This window comes from Scyliorhinus canicula, chromosome 22 (assembly GCF_902713615.1).
Source record: "Scyliorhinus canicula chromosome 22, sScyCan1.1, whole genome shotgun sequence".
In the NCBI taxonomy this organism is placed as follows: Eukaryota; Metazoa; Chordata; class Chondrichthyes; order Carcharhiniformes; family Scyliorhinidae; genus Scyliorhinus; species Scyliorhinus canicula.
In genome coordinates, this window is record NC_052167.1 from 15,250,014 (window position 1) to 15,277,690 (window position 27,677).

General features: G+C 43.7%; 1 protein-coding gene across 6 annotated transcripts in view; it reads right to left on the reverse strand.

Moving 5' to 3' along the window:
* Positions 1 to 7,585: 7,585 nt before the first annotated feature.
* The window catches only part of LOC119956155 (elongation of very long chain fatty acids protein 5-like), a 57,641-nt gene continuing 37,549 nt past the window's right edge, over positions 7,586 to 27,677 (reverse strand). For all 6 annotated transcript variants that reach the window (XM_038783074.1, XM_038783068.1, XM_038783071.1 and 3 more), the window contains 2 exons: positions 26,730 to 26,900; positions 7,586 to 8,328 (listed from right to left, as the gene is read on the reverse strand). In XM_038783074.1, coding sequence (XP_038639002.1) covers positions 7,774 to 8,328; positions 26,730 to 26,891 — 717 coding nt within the window. In that variant the 5' untranslated portion in view covers positions 26,892 to 26,900 and the 3' untranslated portion in view covers positions 7,586 to 7,773. The remainder of the gene's footprint in view (positions 8,329 to 26,729; positions 26,901 to 27,677) is intronic.

A 27,677-nucleotide genomic window follows, 5' to 3' on the forward strand; every position in this document is an offset into this window, starting at 1 on the left:
ATGTGTACTGTCCAACTCTCCAACTGAGCACAAGTACATAAGCATACACCACAGTAGATCCACTGGCATACATTAAAATGCCTGAATTCTCCCCATATTAAAACATTCTTACAAACAACTGGTGATTTTCTTAATAAGTACTTTGTTTACATCAACAATATACTTGGAATGTAATTACCAATGGCACGGCCAAAAAGGTAACTTTGGAATATTTGTACCTCAATTCATGTTCAATAAAGGAACATAGTTAAATCGTGAACATGCAATGGACAAGAGTTTTACACATTTACTGATAAATTAATGTAATAATGTTTGACAGTGAAACCTCTAATGTTATCATTAAGGACATTTGCTTTTGTTGATCAAAATGATGCAAAAACCTATGTTCAGAATAATAAATGTATATAATGGAAGCGAATAGACGCTGGGCTGGCTATGCATTTATCTAAATTTTGGAAGGCCAATTAATAATACAAATAACAAAAGCAGTATATTAGCCATTGGCTGCATATTCTCATTATGGCATCACTTTATAAATCTATAATATATTTAGACAACAGGCTGGCTTCATTCGGTGGGTATATCAATACAAATCCAGAATATTAAAAAAATATAATTTGTACATGTTGTGTGTTGCAATGCTTTGTGCTGGCTTGTGTCCATTTCTATCAAGCATTTTCAAACATGTAAATTTTAAACAGAGGTGATTTGGTGTCTCTAGGGAAATTCCATATATACACAGAATAAATACACTATCTGTCATCCTCCCAGGGCTTGAAGCTATAAAAGAAAGTATTGCATTGTTAAGATAAATACATTAAGAAGCAAAAGTACACAGGCAATGAGCAAATTGTAACCAACACCAGCATAAAATTGGGATGGAACATTGGGCTGAAACTTTTCCATAGATATCTAAAAAATACATCTCTTTCCACCTCACTTTTGAATGATACAAAAGCGAGCGACCTGATTTTTTTTTTCCCCCCAGTGTATGCCACATATGCATTTAACTGGAAGATATTTCAATCCCTTCACACCACAGGAAAAATGGTTTTAGCTCCACCCTTGAAAACAAAGTCAGTGAACAGCTTCCAGCAAACTAGCCGCTTGCCTTGTCTGTGCAAATCAAAAATGAAAGTTTAACAAAATCTGTTACAAGTCAAAGACATTTCAATTGTTACAAACATTCCAGAACCTACATGAATGCTAGTCCACCATTCTGACTCTTTTATCAATTGAGCTGGTAGGCAGAACAAAACTTCAATTCATCATTACAAAGTACAGATTAAGAAAACATTTGGCCCATTTTTCCAATCGAAGCCACAGGGTTGATTTTAACTCTGGTAGGTATTGTATGCGCGGGGGTCAGGGAGGGCAGCAAGCTGTCACAAATTTGTGGACGTAAAACCCAGGCCATTACAATTCTTGGGCCTCATTGACACATGAAGAGCTGGCTGTCTTTCCAACTGCCGCATGTCTGGTCCACCTGTCTACGTGTCCTTTACAATTTTCAGCATCTTCCATGACTCGACTTGAAGCAGGGATGCGCCTCTTAAAGCAAGGTTACGGCCCTGCTTTGTATTCAGCACCTTTGGAAGACTTGTAGGCTGCAGGCTCGAGCCTAAGGCTGTCCATCATTTACCTGATGTACCCCTGGTGGTGTGATCCACGAAGCTGGACTGAAATCCCACAAACTGCATCTTGGGGGGGTCGTCATTAAACAGACACTTATGCAGCTATTGAACGGCCTGTTCGTGCCCGACTCAATGACGCGCCAAGTCTGTCAAAATAGCGCAAGAGGCCTCTCACCAAGTGAGCCATTCGGCTCATTTAAATATGTCAGCGTCCGATTCTCCAGAGGCCTGGGAACAAACACCCGGGCGTGGGGAACCTCACCATGGCACCGTTTAGCACTGGTCCACACAAACGTGGACCAGGTGAGATGGCACCTCGTGGAGGGGTGGGGGGGGGGGGGGGGGTCTCCCCGGCCATAGAAGGCCTCTGGGCTCTGGGCACGGTGGCACCCTAGAAATCCCACTGCAGCCCAGGCACCTTGGCACTGCCACCCTGGCACCCCATCACTGGCAAGTCCACCCTGGTAGTGCCATCCTGGCATTGCCAGGTTGGTAGGGATACTGACAGGGTGCCAGCCTGTTAGTGCCAGGGATCGGCCCGTGAAGTGCCCTGCCCTTAACAGCTGGCGTGATGGGGGAGGGTTGAGGACCCCCTAAGATGCAAGTTGGGGGGGGGGGAAAGAGTACAAAGGGAGTTGGGAGATTGGGGTGGCATTTAAAAATATCACCCCAATCTTTTCCTGTGCTGACAAACTCACCATTAATGCAGGAAGTGAGGCAAGTGGAGCCTTGGCGGCGTATTCCTCATTCACGGCGTAATTTGCGACCAAAACGGGAACGGGACTCTGTTTTTTGGGCGTTAAATCACGGCCTTAATTGATCCCAGCCAAATATTGCAGCTCTAGGAGCAGGTCAGAGGTTAGGAATCCTGCGGCGAGTAACTCACCTCCAGACTCCCCAAAGCCTGTCCACCATCTGCAAGGCAGACGTCAGGAATGTTACGGAATATTCTGCACTTGCAATGCGATAACTGTCATTCCAGCAACACTCAAGAAGCTCGACCATCCAGGACAATGTAGCCTGCTTGATTGTCACCCCATCCACCACCTTAAACATTCACTCCTACCACCACTGACACACAGTGGCAGCCGTGTGTAACATCTAAAAGATGCACTGCAGGAACTCGCCAAGGCTCCTTCGCCGGTATCTTCCAAACCTGAGGGTTCTATCACCGGTGGCAACAGACAGAAGAAAACACCACCACCACCACTGCAAGAGTTGTGCCAAGTCACACACCATCCTGGTGTGAAAATGTATCATCATTCCTTCACTGTCACCGAGTCAGAATCTTGGAACTCCCTCCCTGAAAGCACTGTACGCACACAGCGAATCAAGACAGCAGCTCACCACTTTAAGGGAAATTAGGGATGGCAATAAATGCTAGCTTTGCCCATGATCCCCACAGCCCATTCATGACTGAAAAAAAGGGAAGTATTGTTCCCGAGAGGCGGCTGAGGGAGGTCAAAGTCAGGATCTAGGCTTCAAAATACGAAGATGTTTAATGAACTGACCAGAGGACGAGGTTGTCTCCAGCTCTTCAACTTTCCTCCTGAAATGAAATGAAAATCGCTTATTGTCACCAGTAGACTTCAATGAAGTTACTGTGAAAAGCCCCTAGTCGCCACATTCCGGTGCCTGTTCGGGGAGGCTGGTACGGGAATTGAACCCTGCCGCTGGCCTGCCTTGGTCTGCTTTAAAAGCCAGCAATTTAGCCCAGTGTGCTAAACCAGCCTCTCAATACCTCTCTCAGCCCTTCCACCAGCAGCCATGGACGAGGTCATAACTATCACCTCCTTCAACACACAAATGTCAAGACACATAAACACATACTTCTTCATTCCAAACATGTTTACCCCTTATTTTTCTCTCCACACACTAGCTCCATTATCTTCTCAATCTCTAATACTTCACACCCGCCAACCAATCCCAACCCCTCCTTACTCACTTCAAATCACAATCACACTTCCTTTTCCATCTCTCCATCAATGATTCATCTTGCTTATTCTACTTTTAGCACGTCCGTTATATACATGAACCTCACTCATGTCCATTCACTTTCTCAACATACACACTGTTTTGCAGGAAGCTGCATTAATGGCAGGGAGATGGGCAAGATGGGTACAGGACACCTCAATGTAATTGGTCCCACAGAGGCAAAGCAGGATGCACTGGAGATCATTGATCCAGGCTGAAGCACAAACAGCAGAGAAGCTGGTGGTATAACCAAGCAGGTTATTTGCTACCTTCGTTCAACTCCTCTCACATGCAACAAACTAAGCGACTGCAGCTTTATTCTCCAGATTGTTAACCTGATACTGGGCTCTCTCTGACATTGTAACTTCTCTCTTTCTTCAAAACCTTCCCCAACAAAAAGGTTCCTGCAGACGAAAATACCGTGGTAAAGGTCAATCCCTCTGAGGGTACATCAAAGAAACTTCAGTAGTAGCTCAGTGTGGGATAGATAACAAGGTTAGGGTTAGGGAGGAACACCCAGAACAATGGGCGGGGCCGGTCTTGCTGGATGGCAAAGCCATCTCCAATCTCTGCTGAAGACAGAGAGGTTGGGACATCCAGGACCTAGGAAGGATTAGAGATTTGCTGGCACACCCAGACAACCCCAGAAGGCATTTGAACCATGCTGTGTCTCATCACCTATGGCTGGGCGTGTGGAGGCATCTGCCTCTGTGACGCCATCACACTTGATGTCACCCTTGGCTTGCAGTCTACCCTCGAGAATGTGACAATCTGCAGGGACGATGTAGTAGAGCCAGTCAGGCAGAATCCAGTGTTAATATGATTTTCAGTTATGATGGAAGCTCAATTGACTGCTATGCAGTCTCACAGCTCCAGAAAGGGGAGAATGGTGCAGCAATGGATAGGGGTGGGTCAGTCACTTTCTGCCCCTTCTCTCCTTCAGGCCACCTGTAAATGATAAGCTCCAGTCCAAAGGGAATATCAGTAATGTGATGGGAACAGTCTCCACTGGCCTTTCTCAGGATGTCAACACATCTGCACAAAGACCTCACCCAACCCATGACCAGTACCGGTCATGGTTCCAGACTCCAGCTTGGAGCCTTGTACCTGGAACCCACCACCTACAAGTATCTCCAGCACCCACATGAGAATCAGGGTCCATCCACCAGCTCTGCTGAGGGCAGTAGGGAAACACCTCAGAGGAAATCCCCTCCATTCCTCAGCGTGGTCCAGGAAAGTGATCCTTGGCCTGTAGCCCATATGCTAGGATTGGTTGGCAGCAGACAGACCATGCACCCTCCCCCACAGACCCACCCCAACAACACCATCCCACTCACCTGTTGTATTCGAAACAACACCCAGTTGCACCCATCTTCCAAATCATTCTCCATCCTAAAGGGCGAATGAAGAGCAGCTCCACTGGGGATAATAGACCTGACTACATGTTTGCAATGCCATATAAAATGTAGATGTCATGATCGTGAAGCTGGAAACGCTTCAGACAAATCAGAAAGCAAATGGTCCAATGAGCTGGTGTCTGAGAGCTACATTGTTTGATGCTTCGAGATGTCTATCTTGCTGGCCTGTCTGAAAATCTGTGTTAAATACCATCACTGGGTTGAATTGAAAGATACCTATTCAAACATGTCAGAAAGCAGTAATGTATCACATTGAGCAGCTCAGAGTCGTGCCTGCTTGTGCATTCCCAGCGATTCATTTGGTGAAATCCATTAGCACAATTATTTTGTTTGCACTAACTATATTTTCCTGACCTCTTTATAAATCAAGCTGAGCATGGACTGGTAGTCAGCGATTAAAGCCTATTTATTTCCTACCTTACCCACTTTACTAGTTTAAACCACTGCCCTGATTACGCTCACTGCAAGCAGGTCTGTCCAGCATCTACGAGGCACAAGTCAGGAGTGTGATGGAATATTTCCCTCCACTCGCCTGGATGAGTGTAGCTCCAACAACACTCAAGGTGCTCGACACCACCCAGGACATTGCATTCGCTGGATTGTTGTCCCATCCACCACCTGAAGCATCCACTCTCTCCACCACAGCTCACAGTGTCAGCTCTGAGTATTATCGACAAGATGCACTGCAGCAACTCCAAGTTCCTTTGATGGCACCTTCCAAATCCATGATCTCTACCACCTCAAAGGACAAGGACAGCAGATGCATGGGAACACCAGTAGCTGCAAGCTGCCTTGCAAGTCACACCTAAACACAATTTGGAACTAGAATCGCCGTTCCTTCACTGCTGCGGTGTCAAAATCCTGGAACTTCCTTCCTAACAGCACTGTGGGTGCACCTACACCCACAGGGACTGCAGCAGTTCAAGGCAGCAGATCACCACCACATTCCTAAGGGCAATTAGGCATGGGCAATAAATGCTGGCCAGCAAAGCCCACATCCCATGAACGAATATAGAACAAAAATATGTTTCAGGTGAAGATCATGATGTCTGAACAACTGCTACAGATACAGAACTTTTTCCAATGTCCCAAGATCTAAAACATCCCTTCTTGACCCTGTATCGACACATCTAACCTGCTTCTGTCTGACTGATCCAGCAAACGGAGCGAGGAATAATCATTAGGTTACTAGCCGTGAAGGTTTACACTTCAATCCGAAACCCAACTCCTCAGTTTTCTTCTTTGGGACTGCTGTCACCCCAGGGCTCTGCTTCTTTGAAGCTCGAGAGCAGCCTCCCTCCAGCTGCTGGAAGAGGAAAAAGCCAACCTACTGCATTGATCCAAGTGACAGAACAATGTCAACCACGGTGTCCAATCACTACTTCAATGAACAGTAGAGATAGTCAGTTACTTGTAAGTTTCCAAAAAGGAGTAAATTCAAATAGGAGTTTGGAGGGTATGGAATTATGTACAAGTTTTGGTGTAAATGTGGAGAATATTCTATGAAATGACCTATTCCGGAGTTTACTAAGAGCTTAAGCTCCAACTGCAATGTGCAACAAGATGACTCTATGGCACTGCTGCCTCACAGCATCATGTTCAATTCACTGCTGCCTCACAGCATCATGTTCAATTCAATGTGACTGTGTGCAGTTTGCACATTCCTCCTCCCCCCCCCCCCCCCCCCCCCCCCCCGTGTCTTTGTGGGTTTCCTCCGGGTGCTCAGGTTTCCTCCCACAGTCCAAAAATGTACAGGTTAGGTGGATTGGCCGTGATAAATTGCCCCTTAGTGTCCAGGGCTATGGATGTCAGGTTATGGGGAATTGGGATAGGGTGGGAGAGTGGACCTGGGTAGACTGCTCTTTTGGAGAGTCAGTGCATACTTGATGGGCCGAACGACCTCCTTCTTGACTGTAGGGATTCTAACTCCACGTGTTCAGTAACATCATCACCATGAAGTACAGTCGTATTTAAGGTATTACCAGCATCAAGACTGATTAGTTCCACTAGTTTTCAATTTGAATCATGAAGGTGAATCTGTTGGCAAGCAACGTTTATTTTTTATTAGAATTGCATGTTATGACCTAGAAATCCTGGAGGTTACCTCCTGTTTCCTGTTGTATCTTTGACAAAAGACCCTCTGAGCTCCCAGGGAAACAGCATAAATGACAATTTTTGGTCGTTTACTCTATTTCTCAGGAAAGTTTTAAATTTCTGTTCATGTTACTCTAGGACCAGTTGCTAAGGAGGTATAAAATCAGCCTCAAGTGACTCACACTTCAGGATTTCACACTCTTGCTTTTGGGAAGTATCCACTCTCTGGCAATGCTCTCACACTGACGACCATACCCAGGCCTGATCTCATCTGATAGGGAATAACTCCCACCAGTTTCTGCTTTATCATTTTAACAGCACGGGGATAAAGTGCAGGCAGTCTCCCTTAGCACGGTAAGCTTTCTAAAATAACAAAGCTACAATAGCATTAGGCAAAGACAAAAAAAACCCACCCTAATATGAATGAGTAAAGACTCACACCAAAAAGAAACGTATATAATAAAATTTTATATATCCACAAACATTTTATTTGTTGAAATCACATCAAATCATAGCTACTTGGTGTTCCTAAATTAACAATTACAATTTTGAAACAATTTTGATATTAACACTGTTCTGGACTATATATCCAGCTCTTTTAGTTACGGGAAAGAAAAATCATGTACAAGTCAAACTTCTCAATGACAGGCACATTAGGTAGTCTTTTTGGAAGTAAAGGCTTTATGATAAAAGTTTGAGAACAGTCCCAGCATTGTCAAACCATACATGACACTGTAAATACAAAATCCATGATAGAGATATCCCCATGTTGCAAGAATCAAGTCCAAAAGAAACTGAAGGATTTGTAACTGGGTCATTCTTTTCTTCCATGCAGGTCGCTGGACAGGGTTCAACGCGCTCTGCCCGTAGTAGAAATACAGGACGACATGAATGAATGAATTTAATGTAAGGAAAGGAGCGATGGCTGGCCACGGGTAGTAATGATAGGTCAGGTCACTCAGGATCAGCATGCTACTGTGATGATAGACGTGTAGGAAGGAGATCTGACGCTTTCGGTGTCTTAAGATCATGAAGACTGTGTCGAGCAGTTCCACGTTTTTTATCACCCAGTACGTGAAGTAGGCATATTGCAGTTCTGAAAAGAACTCCTTTTGAAAAATGGAAGTTGCGATGCTAAGGCCACGCAGAAAGAGCAGAGTGGTGTACAGGCTCATGATGCTACAGGCCATGTTATAGACTAATAGGATCTGCAGAATTTAACAAACACAGACATTTACATGGACTTGTAAGCAGCAACTATTCAAATCACATTCTGTTCAACTTAACAAATGACAGTGCCTAAAAAAATTGAATTAATTTAGCTTCCAGCAACGTAATTATGAAAATACATTTTAGGTTGAAGTGAAACTAGATGACTTTTGGATTTAAACCTATAAATTATTTAACCAGAGGCTTTTATGTTATATTATTTTCTGAATATTGATTGTAACCGTCCTTCGCAGCACAATTGACTCACTTTCTGCTACAGTGTAGCTGTAATCTTTAACTTGACATGACTGGGTGTTACCCAGGGCTGTAACTGGGATCTCAGTGTTTACAGGTGTGTGGATAATTCTGTGACTGAGTTCCATCCTGTAGCTCACGGTCAATACACACGATCCTGATGGCAACACCATCTCCATAGCTGTGCTATTCAATCACGAAAAAGAGATGAGCTTCAAACAAGTGATTATATTTTTATTACTCTCTGCCCATAAACTATATTTTCAATTTCTGAACCATTACATTAGTCAAAAGATGTCCAGGTTAGGTGCATTGGCCGGGTTAAAAATTACAGGCTAGGTGAGGTTATGGGGGTAGGGCAGGGAGTGGCTGTAGGTAGGATGCTCTTTCAGAAGGTCAGTGCAGACTCGATGGGCCGAATGGTCACCTTCTGCACTGTAGGAATTCTATGAAACGCAACATGGTGTGAAATTAATTTTTTCAGGGGGGGGGGCACGGAGTTCATAGTTTTTTCAGAATGAAACAACGAAACTGGAGGATCTGGATTGTTAGACTTACAACAGAGAAGGTTAAGGGAGATTTAACAGATGTTTACAAAATTACGGGGGTGGGGGGAATTGATAGGATAGATAAGGAGAAACTATTTCTACCAGCAGGAGGAGAGTCGGTAGTCAGAGGACACATATTCTGGATAATTGACCAACAGGATTTTGTTTTGTACGAGTTATGATCAGTGATGCACTGTCGGAAAGGGTGGTAGAAGCAGAATCAATAATAACTTTCAAATGGGATATTACTGAAAAAGGAAATGTGTGTAGAGCTATGGGTCAGGGGATGGGTAGGGCTGTGGGTCAGGGGATGGGTAGGGCTGTGGGTCAGGGGATGGGTAGGGCTGTGGGTCAGGGGATGGGTAGGGCTGTGGGTCAGGGGATGGGTAGGGCTGTGGGTCAGGGGATGGGTAGGGCTGTGGGTCAGGGGATGGGTAGAGCAGTGGGTCAGGGGCTGGGACTAACAGAAAGCTCTTTGATTGACCTAAGCACAAAGGGCTGAATCTCCAGCTGCATGATTCCATGAATGAAGCCGAAGAGAAATGGAACGTATGCCCACGTTGACTACATTATTTACGCTTGGCAACTCCTTTTTGATAAGCTGCCACCACCAGTAATGTATCCTACTTCTGTTTAATTAATCGTGTTTTAGATAAATTCAGAAATGGAAAAATTTCAAACATTTTTTCCACTGTTATAACTTAAAACACAACGGCAGCTACCCAATAGTGCAGTGCACTTGGTACATAAAAAGGTCAGGGTTTAAGGAGGTACATTCACACAGCAATTCCACACATGGAAAATTCCAGTCCCAGTTCAGCGATCTGGGAGGAAGAAGCAGAACATTTCCTGCAAGACAGAGAGAGAAGAAATGGTGACCGAATTAATCTGCTCTAGGGGAATGACTGTGCATTGGAGGAAAAAAAAAGAGTATAAAAAGGGAGGAATAAAAAACAAGTTAGTGTAGGATGAATTCATGAAAATTATAGATTGTAACTCTAGTAAATTCGGAGATGGATTGTCATTTTTTTAAAAATTTGACATTATTTTCTCCCTTCCAATTTAGGTGTACTGCATTCCTTAAAGCCACTGGTTTCCCACAGCCCATCTGGAACTTCTCCACCAGTACAGAAAGGCAAGTAAGGTACAGCATAAAAGCTTCAGCCTGCAATAAACTGTCTGTTCCCACTCTCCTCAGTAATAAGCAGCATAATGGTCTTGGAGGAACACTACGTCGGGGAGTGAGGAGTGGGGGTGGTGGTGACAGATGGCGCTGATAAGAAATGTACATTTTTCCAAAGCTGCACAAGTCTTTAAGTGTTTCTGGAGTAAAAGATACTTTTATCTGCCCAGGCACAGAATGCAATCAGCAGCTCTCACCTCCGTGTGACAGCAGCACTAAGTACAAGATGCTAAGCTTGCCTTGAAGTCACATCACATGTGCTGACTGTTCACGGGCATCTGGGCCGAGGGACAAGTATTACAATGACGGTGACTGCACTGCAATACAATGTGCAACTTTCAGCTGGTAATATCCAGCTGACAAATAAACTCGATTTTAAAAAGCAATAATGTGCTCAGGTGAATATCTTACTGATTGGGGCCCTGGTGCTGGAGTCAGGTAAGGCTGTAAAAGTACTACGATTAACTACACCAGGCATTGATATAGAAAGTGTTCATAATTAATATGGAGTTAATTTGGCATTCTACACCCCTCACTGAAAATATGTGTCACCGCTCTCAAATTTTTATGAATATCTAGCACATGGTGTCATTCAATTAATTTTGAGTATCCCATCTCCCCCCCCCCCCCCCCCCCCCCAACTAGAATTACAGTGCAGAGAAGGATGAGCTTTTAATCTTTCTCTTACCATGAGACAAGGTCACAGTAACCTCCAAATAACAACAATAATGGAACCTACTGTAGTACCATATCCATTACAGAGAAAGAGAGCAACGGGGTAATAAATTAGGCCTCTCCTGAGACTACAGCAGCTGTCAGGAAGCAACATGCAGGAAACAGCAGATATACATACAGCAGCAACGGACATTTTAAAACATCAAAGCTTGTAGCTATGATGCAGGCACAGAAAGGATTTGCGCAGCCTCATCCTCACGTGTACTTGAACTAAGTTTGCTGTAAATTAATAAACTTTCAGGATGCCAATTTGGAAAGTTGTAATCACCAAATGCCATCAAGGCAGGCTTCCCCTGCTGGTCTGTGAAACCAACCTCCACGGCACTGAATGGCATTCTTATTGCCTCCTAATTCAGTAAAATCTACTCGGGACGCACTACAAAAGATTAGAATGAAGATTAGATTAAGAAGTATGCAATTCCATTGTTGCCTTTGACCCAGATTGCCCATGTGTGGATAAAAACCAAGAGGTGCCAAAAGCAAGGTAATTATATCTGTAACACACACACCCTTGCCACTTCTGATAACATACAGGGTCATTTTTTTTTTGCCCTCGTTTCCTGTTGTGAAAGGCTTAAATGGCAGTGCATCAAAGTGAGATGATTGGCTCAGTGAGGAGGTCAGCTTTAATGAAGAACAATAGAAAATCGGATATCTCAAATACTCTCGCACAAAAATCTTCAAATGTCACCTGTGTTGATTTACTGCACAATTACAACTCAATGCTTTCAGGGATATCATTCTCAGAAGCTACAGGAAAGTCCTTTATATAGATTATAGGATAACATTTTTTTTCTTTTTTTAAAAAAAATAATTTTTCCAATTAAGGGGCAATTTAGCGTGGCCAATCCCCCTACCCTGCACATCTTTGAGTTGTGGGGGGTGTTATTGAAAATATGGAAAGATGTGTCATTTGAAACATGGAAGTCTGGCAATATCTGGTCTGAGGGAAACATCAGAGGATACAGGGAAAGATCCCACGAAGGGTTAATAGCAGCTGCAAAGAGCAGGATTATAAAATGCAGATTCCTTCTCCCAAACAGGCTTAGCAAACACAGGATTTTTGTATGAAGCTACAAACAATGGCTCACACCTTCACTAAAATTATCCATCATAGTAAGCATTTGGAAAAGCATGGATGAGGGTTTCACTTGAGTTAGGTGATAAATGTAAACCTTTCAAGTTATAACCAAGTGGATTTTAGTATACAGCTAAAAGCAATGTTTCACACATTCATTGAAATTAATTATCTTAGTAAGCAGCTGGAAAGGAAAGGATGAGGTTCAGTTGAATTTGGTGACAATTCTAGGTGTGAAGTTCTGCCGATATCAAGTAAATTAAAGAAAACTGGAGACGATCAGTCTACGAGAAACATAATTTAGAGCCTAAATCAAAGTCAAAATTATGAGCTGGGGACACAATTAGAAAATAAAACTATAGAAATGACAGGAACCTTACCAAAATTCACACCTCTATTGAAACCAAATCATTTTTGAATATCACAAAGGAACTTTGAACATCACAAAGGAAACAATGTAATCAGAGACCTGAGAGGTGAGGTCATGTCAAAATAAATACTTAGTTGTATTAGAATGTTTAGATCAAAGATACTTTTTACAATCAAAGTTAAATAATAGTTACTTTACAATAAGGTCATAAAAACTTAATAACTGTTAGAAAGAGAATATAAACCCAGAGACCATAGCAGGAACTACCAGAATCAGAACTCAGAGAGAAAGAGAGAAGGAACAAGAGAAGCAAGCAGAGTCAGCTTACAGCCAGCTCAGTCATGGGAAAGATAAGACATTACAGCCGAGCTAAAACAGCTAATACATCTAAGGAAGACTAGAATTTAAAGAGGAGGCAGAGTCAGCTCAGAGATAGCCAGCAGAGCCAGCTCTCATAGCTCAGTACATGGGATCGACAAGGCATAGCAACCGAGCTAACCAGCAAATACATCTAAAGAAGAACAGACTTTAAAGAAGATTGATTGTCAAGTTGGGCCTGAAGGTCCCTTCAACCAACCAGAAGGATCCAGAAGCAATATCTTTTTACCTTTCTGTAAAGAAAGTGATTGCAGCTTTTAAAAGATAAAATATAATAATAAAATAACTTAATTTAACCTGAAACAGTGGTTATTACTAAGTCTACTTTACTTACTTAGCAATGAGAGACCCAGGATCGATGCTACTAAGCGGTAAGTAGATGAAATCTTCGGTGAAGGTATGGGTTATACCGGGGGATAACTTGAAAATATAGTTTGACCTGAATAGCACCCACCGAAGCCTGCATTGGAGTCAGGGAGTGAGAATCCCTGTTCACAATTTAGAATGTCAGCCCTTTTTGGTATAGGGGACTTCTAGGAACAGTGGTGCGTTTTCAACAACAGGGGTGAAATCCATGCAGACATGGGGAGAATCAGAAAGTGCTGGATCGAACCCGGGTCCTCGGCGGCATGAGGCAGCAGTGCTAACCACTGCACCACCGTGCCGCCCTACAGGTCTACATTTAACTAGCTACATTTTGTTAAGAATCAAAGCACTCCAACCAAGAAATTACGGGCAAACCCTTAACACATTAATTTGACATTTGTTTGTGCACTATTTAACAGAGGCATTAAACTATTCTTATTTAAAATAAGCTGTTAAATTGGATAAAGCAATGCTACATTAAGTGTTCATATGCTAATATCATGCACAATAATTTCTCAACTCATAGAATTCAAAATGTAATATTTGCCTTTTGAAATTAGAGTTCATAAAATTTGTGGGAATAAATATTCAAATTAACAATTACAGCTAGTAATGTTTAATTAAAAGGTGCAATTAATGTTGGAAATTGACATATTGAATTATTAACGGTTTCATATTAATTATTAATCCTTAAATGGTTGATATATTTGCTACGGTTCTCATTGAGAAACTCAGTCTCCTAGTTTCCTAGGTGCTTCCTCTGTCATTCAATGGCATGGAATACCTTGTAGTTTGGCACAAAGTACATGCGCCTGAAGTCCTTGGCTTTGTTGGGAAAGATCCACTTGAGTCTTGGAGTGGAGAGGGTTAGAGAGTGGGGACAAATTGGGCTAGGGCATGTAGACATAATTTAGTTGCCATTTCAAAGTCCTATATTCTGCCCTTTTATGCTTCTAATACAAGTTCCAATGTCTAGATTTATAGTGGCATCTGCCCATGTAAACCGTAATTACACCCGTTTGCCAATGGTAGCACATTAGCGCTACACTGTCTCTACTGGAGGAGAGTTGAAGTGCAGCCCGACAGGTTTCACAGAGGCACTTTTCATTCCGAGTGTGGAATTTATAAAGGAACAACGTTTGCAAGATGTGCATCCAGTCTTAACAGTTGCAATACATTACGGGAATGTAATTTGTGAAGTCATTGCAGTACACTTTGGCACAATTTGGGTTGTCAGCCTGACTGTGCACACACTGGGGGCAGCAGGCTGTCTGAGGAATGAGCTGTTTCACAATCATTCCTGAGATTTTCCTGGGTAAAGGTGCCATGTTGCTTTATTGCCCTTTGTTGGGGCTGGAAGTGAGTCAATAGTTTCTGTTTTTCATTAGGAGGGAGCCCATGTATGGATGGTAGGAATCTCAATTGTGTTTGTAACAGAAAGACTCCCAGATAACTTAATACCTGGAGTTCCAAATGCAGATCATATATTACCTACTTTGGTATTAAAATAGGAATCATGTTTGCTAAGTCACACTGCTATGTAATAAAACTGAAGAGGCCGTCCTGTATTTTCTACAATATGAGCCTTTCCATTCTGATAGTAAACCTCTGTACATATGCATAGTCTATAAATATATCCATATATATGATGGAGTCAGAATATATCACCACCTCTTTAATGCTAACAACCTCATTGTTGTGCCTCATTAAGCCTAAAACACAACAAAATCTGATTGAAGGCAAACAATATTCACTTAAAAGTCATCCACAGCTAATAGTAATTCAAACTATGAACTCTGAATAAATATTTTCAATTAGAAAAGGAATATTAGGTCCTGCTACTGCAAGCATAAAATCACCGTAAATTATACAAATCAGAATATTAACACACTAAACATTGCTAATGCATCACGAGGTCATGCTGAAAAATAGCAGCATAATTTAGAAAGGTAGAACACTTCTGTGTGAAATGTGTTTTCAATCAGCATTTCTCTGAAATTGTTTTTGTTGAGAAATACTGCAGATTGGCCAGGTGGTCTGTATAGCAAAAGCAAAATGCAAATTGATTACTATTACTTCCAGTTTGTAGAAATATTGATCCAAAGAGACTGTATTTGGAGAGGGGGGAGGGGGGTAGAAAAGGTTAGGCACTGATTAGGGGCCAGCTATATGGATTTAACAGGGCAAATATGTTCCAGTAACTATTAGAAATGATCGGTATGAAATGGCAGAAATTCTGAGTGCACAACTTGGTTCAGGATCCTAGTGCATCAGAATTTTGAAATGGTAATAATTTCAGTGATACAGTGTTGGATATCTTTTTTTTTTACAAATTTAGAGCACCCAATTTTTTTTCCCCAATGAAGGGGCAATTTAGTGTGGTCAATCTACCTAACCTGAACAACTTTGCGTTGTAGGGATGAAACTCACGTAGGCACAGGGAGAATGTGCAAACTCCACATGGACAGTGACCTAGAGCCAGGATCAAACCTGGGTCCTCAGTGCCGTAGGCAGCAGTGCTAACCACTGCAACACCGTGCCGCCCCGAGTATTGGATATTATAAAGGGAAGATGGTCGAGTCTCTCGCATGCATTGATTGGTGGAGGTAATTAACCATAGTCCACAAAAGAGGATCGGCAGCTCTCTCCATTAGAGATATAATTGGTTATATGTAGCTTGAGGGGCAGCACTTCACATTGTGGAGCAAGGTGAGGAGACAGGGCCTCCATGAAATTGCACAGTCAGCACAGGGATTAAACCCACACTACTGGCATCATGCTGCATCACACTCTCGCTATCTAGCCAACTTCACCTAAGATTCAGACCTTACTCTCAGTGAAATGAACACCTTAGGGTGGGATTCTCCAGTCCCCCAGCCCTGTTTTCCTGCGCAGTGCGTCTTCGCTGGCAGCAGGATTCTCCATTCCAGCAGCCGGCCAATGGGATTTCCCATTGTGGCCACCCCACGGGAAACTTGCGGACGTGGGTGCGCTGCTGGCGGAGTGGAGGATCCTGTCGACTGAGAATTCCACTGCTTCTGGTAACTATTTATACTAATCCAAACAGCACATTGCAGTTCCACACCAGCTTTGCAAAGCTGGATATGAAATGTGGATCAAATGACAACTGCACTCAGGCTCTCACAATGCCAATTAGTGTAGATGCTGAAGAACTTTCCCATAATCCGACTTCCACTGTGAGAACCATCTTCTTAGCAGGAGAGCAATGTCGAGTTAAAGAAAATAAAAAGTAATGCAGATGCATTAACACATTTTAATTGAATAAAATTATGGAATCATTATATTTATTAACCTTTTCTGAAGAATAAATATGTTCTCTTCTAATCTAAGAAAGGGCTGAGATTAATATATTACATCTCACATTTGCATCATAAAGGTTTCCAAGGCCTAATCAGACAAACATTGAATCCGACTCAAAGGAGACATTATGGCAGGTGTCAAAAGCTTGGTCAGGGCGAGGTCTCAAAGAGCATCTTAAAGGAGGATAGAGGGAGAGGTTAAAAGGAAGGAATACCAGAGCTTAGGGCCCAGGCAGCTGAAGGCAAGCTGACAATCCAAGACATTGGAAATGGGGAATGCACAAGAGGGCAGGGTTGGGGGAACACAGAGTTCTTGAATGGTTGTAGGGTTAGAGGGTTAGAAGGCCAGTTACATAATGCCAAAAATCTTCTCTTCACATGGCCATATGTTTTAATAGTATCTTACTTGTATGATATCACTGTGAATTAATCAAAGTATGAATGGTGGTCTGAAAATAATGTATACACTCTTTGTTTAATTGAATGTTTTGCACCTAACCTGTCACTTTAATACTTTGGAAAGTGTCACATGTGCTCAAAATCAGCAGAAAGCAAATTGGGATCTTTAATCTCAGTAAATGTAAATATGTTATCAAAGAAAAATCAACCAATCAACAACCTCCATCTGCAACACAAGATTAACAACTACTATATGCAATAAAACTTCACAAAATTTACATATCCCATCACTCAAAACTTTCACCCAGACATCCTTCCCTTCTCTATTCCAGAGTTTAAGTTAAATTTGCTTTGATATTTCCCTGTTCTTGACGTACCACTGTAGCAGCAATGTCTCTCAAACCCGTCCTCTCTTTTCTTTTTTTTTGAAGTTTTTTATTTAACACAAATTTGTAACAGTTACAAAGCGAAAAATGGCCCTGTGCAAAGAGCCTTAACATAGTGAAAACGAACAGTGGGAAAGAATAAACATGTTAATAAATGTTGAAACCAAAAATCCTTCCATACGGCACTTTCCCTGCCAGCTCTGTTTACCCATGCCACACGTGTTCCACTACCCTAAGCTAACGTGGCCCTAACCCTCTTCTCCCTCCCCGCCCCCCCCCCCCCCGGCCTGGTCTCCCCTACTCCCCAAGGCCTGACCTGCCAGGTCAGCCCTGCGCTTGGCCCTAGCTCGCCCCGCCCCCCCTCCGATCTCCCTGGTGCCCCCTGACCTACGCTAGTCACACTGACCCCCGCCCTTGGCGCCTACCTGTCTCCCGTCCCAGCGCTCAGGCCCTCCCCCCACCCACCAGGGACCCATTAACCTAATTGTATCCCACCGAGCCCTTTCAAGTCCCGTGACTAGCCCCTAGCCCATCCCCCCATCAGAGGCCCCGATCTCGCACCAGAAGGTACCAAGCACAGGCCCCCCCCCCCCATTGCGATCCCCCCAAAGGACCCTAAACAGTGCGCCCTCCAACCCCCACTCTCTGTCCAGGCTGAAAACAATCTTAGATAAAACATTACAGTACAGGATAATTTAACAAACCGCCGCCACACAAAATGTCTGAAAGCCCCGAGTCCTTTAGTTCCAGTCCAGCTTCTTTTTCTTAGTAAAAGTCCTAGTCAGAGCAACTTTAAGTTAACAGGCCGCCGCCACTGTACAGCACTGAAAGAACTCAGTGCCCATTAGTTCAAGTCCAGCTTCTTGTCTTTAATAAAGGTCCAAACCTGTTCTGGTGTCTCAAAGTAGTAGTGGAGTTCCTCAAACGTAACCCAAAGCTTTGCAGGATATAGCATTCCAAACCTCACCTCCTTTTTGTAGAGGGCTGCCTTTACCTTGATGAATCCTGCACGCCTCTTGGCCAGCTCCGGTCCCAAGTCCTGGTAAATGCGCACCTCGCAGTTCTCCCATCTGCTGCTCCCCTCCGCCTTGGCCCATCGCAGCACACGTTCCCTGTCAGCAAGCCGGTGAAAGCGGACCACCAAGGCCCTCGGTCGGTCGCCCATCCTGGGCTTCCTTGCGGGGGCTCTATGTGCCCCATCCAACTCCAGGGGTCGAGGGAAGGCCTCCGGTCCCATCAGCGCCTCAAGCATACCCGTCACGTATGCGCCCACATCCGACCCCTCGCAGCCCTCGGGGAGGCCAACGATTCTTAAATTCTGCCTCCTGGCTCTGTTCCCCAGCTCTTCAAGCTGCTCCTGCATCCTTCTCTGAAGGCGTTCAGCTCCTCCACCTCGTGCTCCAGCTCCGTTACCGCGCCCTCCTGACTGGAGAGCATCGCCTCGACCTCCCTGAGCGCCTTCCCTTGGGCCGCCTGTGTCTCGACCATTCGGTCCATCACCGCTCTCATCGGGTCCAGCGTGTCCCTCCTCAGCTCGGCGAAGCAGTTCTTGAAAAACTCCATCTGCTCCTCCCTTGGCCAGTGAGCCTCCGCTCCTCGGTCCCCGCCGTCCGCCATGCTTGGCCGCCCGGCCTGGGTTCCCCGCTGCTCCCGCTTCGATCCTTGCCGCTCCACTCGACCGCTTCTGGTCCAGCCGCCCATACCCCGGGAAGAAAGCCTGTCGTCTCCTCCACCGATTCAGGCTGCCAGGTACCTAAAAAGTCCGTAAACAAAGGTCCGTTTGCCCATCTCGGGCGGGAGCGATCCGACCTGCGACCTGCCTCCTCGAGGGCGCCACCGGAAGCCCCCGTCCTCTCTTTTCAACGTGCACTAACATTGTCTGCATCAAACTGGCTTCATTCCTTGCCAAGCCCCATGGTATTTGACACACGGTTCGATTCCCGTACCAGCCTCCCCGAACAGGCGCCGGAATGTGGCGACTAGGGGCTTTTCACAGTAACTTCATTTGAAGCCTACTTGTGACAATAAGCGATTTTCATTTCATTTCATTTCACAATCCCATTCTCTCTGCGCCTGGCAGCTGTTTTATGATTCCTGTAAAAACACTCAGGAGCTCCAGATCCATGCTTCCAGTGCCAAACTCCATCCTACTCAAGGTACTCCGAATTCTCAATCCAATCGGCCAGAAACCCCTAATGCTGTTACCTCAGCTTCTCCCCTCTCCAGCAGACCCAATGTGAATCTCTCTCCTCCAATCTGGTCATTGCTCCTTGGACTCGACTCCCCATTCCAAGCAGTTGGAAGAGTAAACCAAAAAGTGTGGGAAAGCACAATGGAAGAAGTCTGGAAGAACGGAAGAACAAAGAAATGAAATGAAATGAAAATGAATGAAATGAAAATCGCTTATGGTCACAAGTAGGCTTCAATGAAGTTACTGTGAAGAGCCCCCGAGTCGCCACATTCCGGAGCGCCTGTCCGGGGAGGCTGGTACGGGAAGAAAGCTAAAGAAAAGAGAAGAGAGTCAAAAAGAATAAGAGACAGGTGAAAGAAAAGAGACTTTCTATTTTATCTTTCTTGAGCAATGGCCACAGAAGATCAATATGTTAGAAAGAATAATTAGCTAGTAACAAATTTACAGCAGTAATTCAATATGGTGGTATAAATGGCATTCACAGAGTGCATGAGCTTTGTTCTCTGTCTTTATGGCAATGCCAAAAATGCTCAATTGAATAACTGCCTCATAACTCAATGCCAGCCAAACAGGAACTGTAGTTAATAATCATCCTCAACCCAGGTCCCCAAACAAACAGCCATTATATGGTTCAGTACTGCAGTGCAGCCATCTTCGGCATGCTGAGCTGGGGAGTATCATGCCATGAGTTTATGCCTGCATTTTTATTTGACACTAACTTTCCAATCATGGTTGATGACTTGCCATTAGGGAAAGAGGACCGGGGGGGGGGGGGGGGGGGGGGGGATTTTTATATGCAACCGTGACAAAATCTACAAACAGGTTGCCTGCCTCCACTCTCCAGTATGATGCAGGGACAGCAATGAGTGGGAAAGAAATAAAATCTTTGTTGGTGTAGATATGCTACCACATCCCTTGAAGTCATATCTTCCATTGCATGCTTGATGGTAGTTTGGCACCATATTACAGTATTTGAATTTCAAATTATTCAAAAGACATTCCGAAAACACAGCCTTTTGTGTTTAATTCTCAGTCTTCGCCTTTTTTGTTGCACATGTAATATTCAACATTCTAATTTTCTGAAACAACATTTATTGCAGTGAAATAAACAAACGCTCACAATGCAAGCTGCAGTTCAAATTTTGTATGAAATGGATGATATTATTCTAAACAGTCCATTAGGAATAAATCAAATGTAGCTATTGTTTAGAAAGAAAAGGGAAGAAACACATTGCGACAACATTACTAAAGTCTAAAATTAAACTATTTTTTAAGTGTATGGGAAGCAAGGGAGCCATTAGCAATATAACTATGTAACAGGGCGTCCAATACTAACTCAGATAATGTATCATATTCTGCTACACTGCTGAAATCAATAGCCCCAGGAAAAAAGGGATTTCAGACCAGGCTGAATTTATCAAACAGATTTAGACAAGAAGGCCGATGTCAAATGTTTATATCTCTCTAACTGACTATGTAACACTTTGTACTTTACGATTGTCTCCCAGCTATTCATAAACATGGAACTTCAGTGCCGTGGAAATGACACCAGATTTACCGCTTTATTACTTTAAAAACCATATAAATATGAAAGCAAAGAGAGAAATGGGGTGAACGAGAGAGAGGCAGGAAAGGACATCAATGAGTCAGTGTACTATCGGCAATGCAGAAAGCAGCCAACAGTTTAGTATAAATATTGCTTCTAAATAAAAACTTTTCAACTCAAATCACAAAAGTATTTTTTTTATTTCTTTCACAGGATGGGGGTGTGGCTGACAGTATTTGTTGCCCATCCCTAATTGCCTTTGAACAGAGTGGCTTGCTAGGCCATTGCGGAGGACAGTTCAGAGTCAATCACATTGCTGTGGGACTGGAGTCACATGTAGGCCAGACCGGGTGAGGACAGCAGATTTCCTCCCCTCAAGGACATTAGCGAAGGAGATGGGTTTTTACAACAATCAATTCCACTGATGGGATTTGACCCTATGTTGCCAGAACATCAGGCGCCGGAATATGATGACAAGGGCCTTTTCACGGTAACTTCATTGCAGTATTAATGTAAGCCTACTTGTGACAATAAAGATCATTATTATTATAGTCTGGGCCTCGGCTGGTTTAGCACAGGGCTAAATCGCTGGCTTTGAAAGCAGACCAAGGCAGGCCAGCAGCACGGTTCAATTCCTGTACCAGCCTCCCCGAACAGGTGCCGGAATGTGGCGACTAGGGGCTTTTCACAGTAACTTCATTTGAAGCCTACTTGTGACAATAAGCGATTTTCATTTCATTTCAGTACCACTAGGCCACCGTCTCCCCTAATCACATCCAAATTAGGGATTGGATTTTTCATACAAACTCAAACTTTTTAACCTGTGAATAGCAATGGGATGTTTCATGGAAATGCTCTGGTATTACTTTGCACCTATTGAATACCTAAATACATTTTGCTGGATCTTTAAGGGGCAGCACGGTAGCATGGTGGCTAGCATAAATGCTTCATAGCTCCAGGGTCCCAGGTTCGATTCCCGGCTGGGTCAATGTCTGTGCGGAGTCTGCACGTCCTCCCCGTGTCTGCGTGAGTTTCCTCCGGGTGCTCCGGTTTCCTCCCACAGTCCAAAGATGTGCGGGTTAGGTGGATTGGCCATGATAAATTTCCCGTAGTGTCCTAAAAAGTAAGGTTTCGGGGAGGGGGAGGGGGGGGGGGGGTTGTTGGGTTACGGGTATAGGGTGGATACATGGGTTTGAGTAGGGTGATCATTGCTCGCCACAACATCGAGGGCCGAAGGGCCTGTTCTGTGCTGTACTGTTCTGTGTTCTATGTTCTATGCATCCAAAAAATCAAATCACCTTTGATCAAATAAAACTCTGTATGCATTGTATTCTTATGATGGTCCGAATTAACATGTATTTTATCAGTTAATACAGGAATAGTGATAAATAATTATTCTGTACACGTTGGTACTATCAGCTGATGGATGTGATCTTCATATTAATGCTGGAGTGTTTTATACACTTACACAGGAAGAATTGCTACAGTTCTTGGAAAGGTCCATCTCCAACCTGCATATTTTGGGATATATTGCACTGCAATTCTAATCAGAATCATTTTGTCTTTGCTCTCCAGTGTGTAGATTTTTGGCAGGGGACAATTCGATTGGCCCAGCAGTTCCTCTTGTCCAAGATGCTCTTTGTCACATCTGAACCTTAATGAGTATCAGAAAGTATTGTGACATTAGGACATGAGGATTGAGCCCCACCCTTTCTTAGCCTGATGTTCACAACATCTGGATGTCAGTCTGGAATAGAAACTTTGGTCAATTTTTCTTTTCCCAGACTGTGGGCCCGGGGGCTAGTGATAAGAAACTGACCCCTGGCCATACTGGTTATCTCCGCACTGGCCTGGAACCCATCCACAAAGTGCCGCAACAGAGTGGCAAATTTAAATACTAAACCACTGGGGCAACCCTGCGCCCATTCTAAAGCAGCCACTGACTGTTGACATGTTTTCCTTGCCTTGCCCCCTGAAATGATCTCCGGATGGGTTTTTCCACGTCATAGTGCATAAGAAGTGGCCAAGCCATCACTGACTGCCACTCGCCCATCCTGAAGGCAACTCCAACCTTTTGTGGGAAGGTTAGAATTCAGAAAATTTAACATTTGTCAGTCTGCTAAAAAGCAACAAAAAAAGGGTTTTAATTGATATTAATGTTTCCATTTTCACTCATATTGTTAGCACAAGGCCTTATTTATAATCTACACGAACTACCAGGCGCAATCCGCAATCCATCAACCTCATTAATCCATCAGAATTTGGGTCTGACAGCCAAGAACAAATGATCAAGTTGCCACTGTTACTGTAATTAACGCAATAACTTTTCTCGAAAAAAAACATATTGCACCAATCAGTATATTAACACGCCCTGCCTGTATTTAGCATGTTCTTGCAGATCATTTGTTGCAACAATGTGCAACTGTTACTTAGAAACTCAACATAGCAGCTGATTACAGCTGAGTGAGCAATGTGGCAATAAAATCTAGAGAAATAAATTAGTGTATTACAGAAACACATGTGTCTTCACAATTAATAAATTCCACTCCATCAAATTGTGATTTAATTATGCATTATGTATGTTAGGCATGAATCATTCATGTACATTATTACCCAAGTGGGAAAATAGCAAATAGACAAATCAACAGGGTTCAGAACTGCTTTTTGTCAAATGTAACAGCGGGAATAATAATTAAAAAATACATACAGCCGCCAAAACCGATACTAAACCTAATACGTTTTTAAATAAAGTTTAATATGAAACTGGTCAAGTTTAAAAGTGATCACTAGCACAGCAGTGCTAAAACATGCAGCTGTAACAAGTCTTATTTAGCATGGGCATATAAAAGAAAATTAGACTGGCTGAAACTGAATGAATAACTTAGAAGATTAGCGCTATTTAAATGGAAAGCAAAAGCTAACACACCATGCACAAAGAGTAAAATAAAGGCAGGGAGCGCGATCTACCAGCCATGTCCCGCCCAAACGAGGCGTGAAGCGGCTGGTAGATGCTGGGAGAGGCCTCCCCAGAGCTTCTGGAAGGCTATTGCACCTCGGGAGGTATCGTGATTGTGGGCAGGACCCAGTCTCGCATGGCTAAGTGGGCTTCAGAACCTGAAAAGAGGGGGCCCAAAAGGGGGTATGGGAAGGTCTGAAAAGTGGGGGGGGGGGGGGTTCTTAGAGACCCTGTAGCGGGGTGTACTCACTTGGGTGGGGGGGGGTGACATTTACGTGGATAGTGGGTGTGGGTGACCCTCCAGTTCACTCAGAGATCGGGGTCCCTTTCAAAATGGTGTCCCGATCTCTGAAGATCCAGCCGGCGAGTGTGAGTTTGACTGGGGAGAAACTCCCAGGGCCATTAAAGTGATTAAGTGTGGTTAGATAGCAGTGGGGAACTCGCTGACCTAGCTGGGAAGAAACTCTAGCTAAACCCGCCTGAAGTGACTCTTGGATCGTGCCCAGAAAAAAACAACATGGACCTTTATAGCACTTGCACCTCAGGAAACCTTAAAGCATTTTACAGTCAATGAAGTAACTTTAGTTACTGTTGAAATGTAAGAAATACGACAGCCAATCTGCACACTACACGCTCCCAGTAATAGTCACAATGATTAAATACTGCATGGAAGAACTTCCCTGCTCTCCTTTGAATAATGCCATGGGTTCTTTTATGTCCCGAGAGGAAATACGGGATCCTGGTTTATTATAACGGCACTTTGGACAGTGCAGCACTCCCTCAGTACTGCACTGGAGTGTCAGCCTCGTCCTGGAGTAGAACTTGAACCCACAACCTTCTAACACAGGCCAGAATGCCACAACTGAGCCACGGTTGACAGCTGAATATACTGCACCTATCCCACTGCAAAATATTGCCAATTTCAGCCGTTAGCTATAAAACAAAACACTGACAGAAGCAATTTTAAATCATAGCCAATGCACAATACATTCGCCCTCGGACCCTGACAGCTCAAAGCTGAAGCAGCTGCCTAGGAATATGGCTGTGCTGCTTCATCAGCTCCTTGCAGCCAAATCAGAGGCAGCAACGATACTGCTACAGAAAGAATGTGTTGTCAACCATCCTAATCAGGGCCAACTCCCTCAATGTGGGGGGTGCAAGGTTTGGGGCAGGGGTTGAATTTTTTAAAACAATTTCCTCAAAACTTCACACACCTACAAACTTGTTGTTAAATGAACAGAGTTAAATTTAAAAATCAATAGCCAACTAAATGCTGAAGCCCATTTTTACTGGCCTTGGAATCCAAAAGGAAAAAAATGCTAACCTACTGTTTCGACAGATTAGAAAATGGCATATCATCACATGGGCAAATAGACCAGTATGATAGCACACATCTACACACATTTCTCTGCTCTGCTGCAGAAGGTACGAATTCTCACTAGACTTTACATCAGCAGGCGGATGCCCCTATCTGATATGTCATTCAAGTGGTCATTCTTCATTACTGAGTATTTGCAGGCTGTTCAACCACAAGGGTGGAGGAAGCACGCACACAGCTTTCCAGCAGGAGGTGGTGTCTGGATGATAACCCTCTCACCTCCAGCCAGATAGCTAGGATCATTGCCCTGCCACTCCACTGGCTGAGAGCACCTTAATCTGCAAAGACGGAAGTTCAATCCTGGACCCTTTCTGATTTGCATGCTTCAATTCTACAACGCCCCGAGCACTCACCAACTGAATTATTAGGAAAGATCTGCGGCCAATATATTAAAGAAAAGCCTCAGGCATCTCCCTTTGAATTTTTAATGATGACTGCCCCATCTATTAACTTATTATTAACTGTGTCTATGCACAGCCATGCTCCTTCTCCACTGGAGTAGTGGAATCAAGATCATAACTGCAGTTAGAGGGGGTACATCAACCTGGTGGTGGTTTTAGTGCAGGGTATTATCCAAATATAAATATATGCACAATCATTCTTATTTAATGTTCTGCAATTGCCTCATCGTGATATTTATTTGCTGGTTAACTTTTATTGCAACAGTGCACTTGCTGACCGTTTGATTTCCAAACCACGTGCAGGAGTATTAGTTTTGCAGCATAAATTAATGAATAAAATTAGTCAGCACCTCTTAGACAATTAGCTCAGCTTGAAAGACTTGTCAGCAATCCCAGTGTATCAGAAACACGTGGAATCATGGTCAATAATGTGACTGAAGCAAACAGAACTTTCCTGGCACATCACAGCAACTCACTGAATGAAAGCAATCGGATGTTAAAAACAGCAAGTGTTAGAAATACTCAGCAGGTCAGACAGAGTATGTTGAGTTAATAACACGTTTAGCATTTCAGCTCAATGATCTGGTGTTCTCGTATTCTGTAATTGCAGCAAACAAATTACATCAAAAGCAAAATGTAACTTTGTGAATCAGAAACAAGGTTCAGGCTCTAAACTGAGTTGAAGAGCAGAATTAGAAATATGCTCAATTTTCCTTTTTTTTAAAAATACCAAATTCCCAGCTGTCATAGTGCATTTATTTCATTGAGAATACCAGACAACACAATATCATATTGTATATCAACCAAATTAATTCGCAATAACTTGCTTTCAACTCTAATGGCCATTGGACACGAGTGAACTGTATCTGGCTTATGCAGCAGCCGCATCAAGAGGAAGCAAAATTCTCACCTTCTGCATCTCCAGAGGTTTTGTATATTTCTGCCAGTAGGTGGAGAGGATGATCATTGCAATGTAGAGACAAGCCATTGGGATGGACTTCAAATTCAGAACTCGGATGTAAAAGCTCCCTCCGGTGGTCAGTTCTGGATCAACAGACTGTAAATTTTCCATTGCAAGATGCTGAAAATCAACATGAACGAACATTGACTTATTAAAAGTTAGGTACGACATAGAAGCTGTTTTTATGAACATTTCAGAGTAAAACAATCCCAACATTCAAAAGGGTTATCAGCTTTTCACCCATATATTTTTAACAGCTATGCTGAGAAACTTTTCTTATTTACATAGAGCATCAAAAATGATCAGAATCCGGGCTGGGTGGGATTAGCGGGGTCGCTTCGGGCGCCGCTATCTAACAGCACTTTGTTGCATTAGAGCCTCTCAGTACAGGATGAGATTGTCGACCCCCAGCACCACCCCCACATCTCACATGGGAGGGTACCCCCGACCCGATCCTAGCATGGGCAGAAGGCCAGCCTGGCAGTGCCACCCAGGCACCCTGGCAGTGCCAGTTGGCACCCAGGTGGAACTACCAAGGTGGTACTTCCAGGGTGGCAGGCTGGCAGTGCCATGGTGCCACCCTGCCCAGAGGCCAATCACCCCAATGACCTCCCATCGCCTGGAAGCCTCCCCAAGTGCCAGCATTCCTGGTCCCCTGTTGTGGGGTCTGTTGTAGGCTCTATTCTGCTCTACCTGGATGGCTCAGATGCATAGTGTTGAATAAAGAACACAAAAGCTTTGTTAACAAACAAATCTAAATTTATTACACTACTAACCAAGATTTGGTCACATTCCTAAAGTAGAAGGTGTTGCTCGTTTTGGTGAGTGTGCTTTACACTCAATTGGCTCTGTTTTATTCCCTTGCTCTAGAGTCGCCAGGTATCTTTATGATACCAC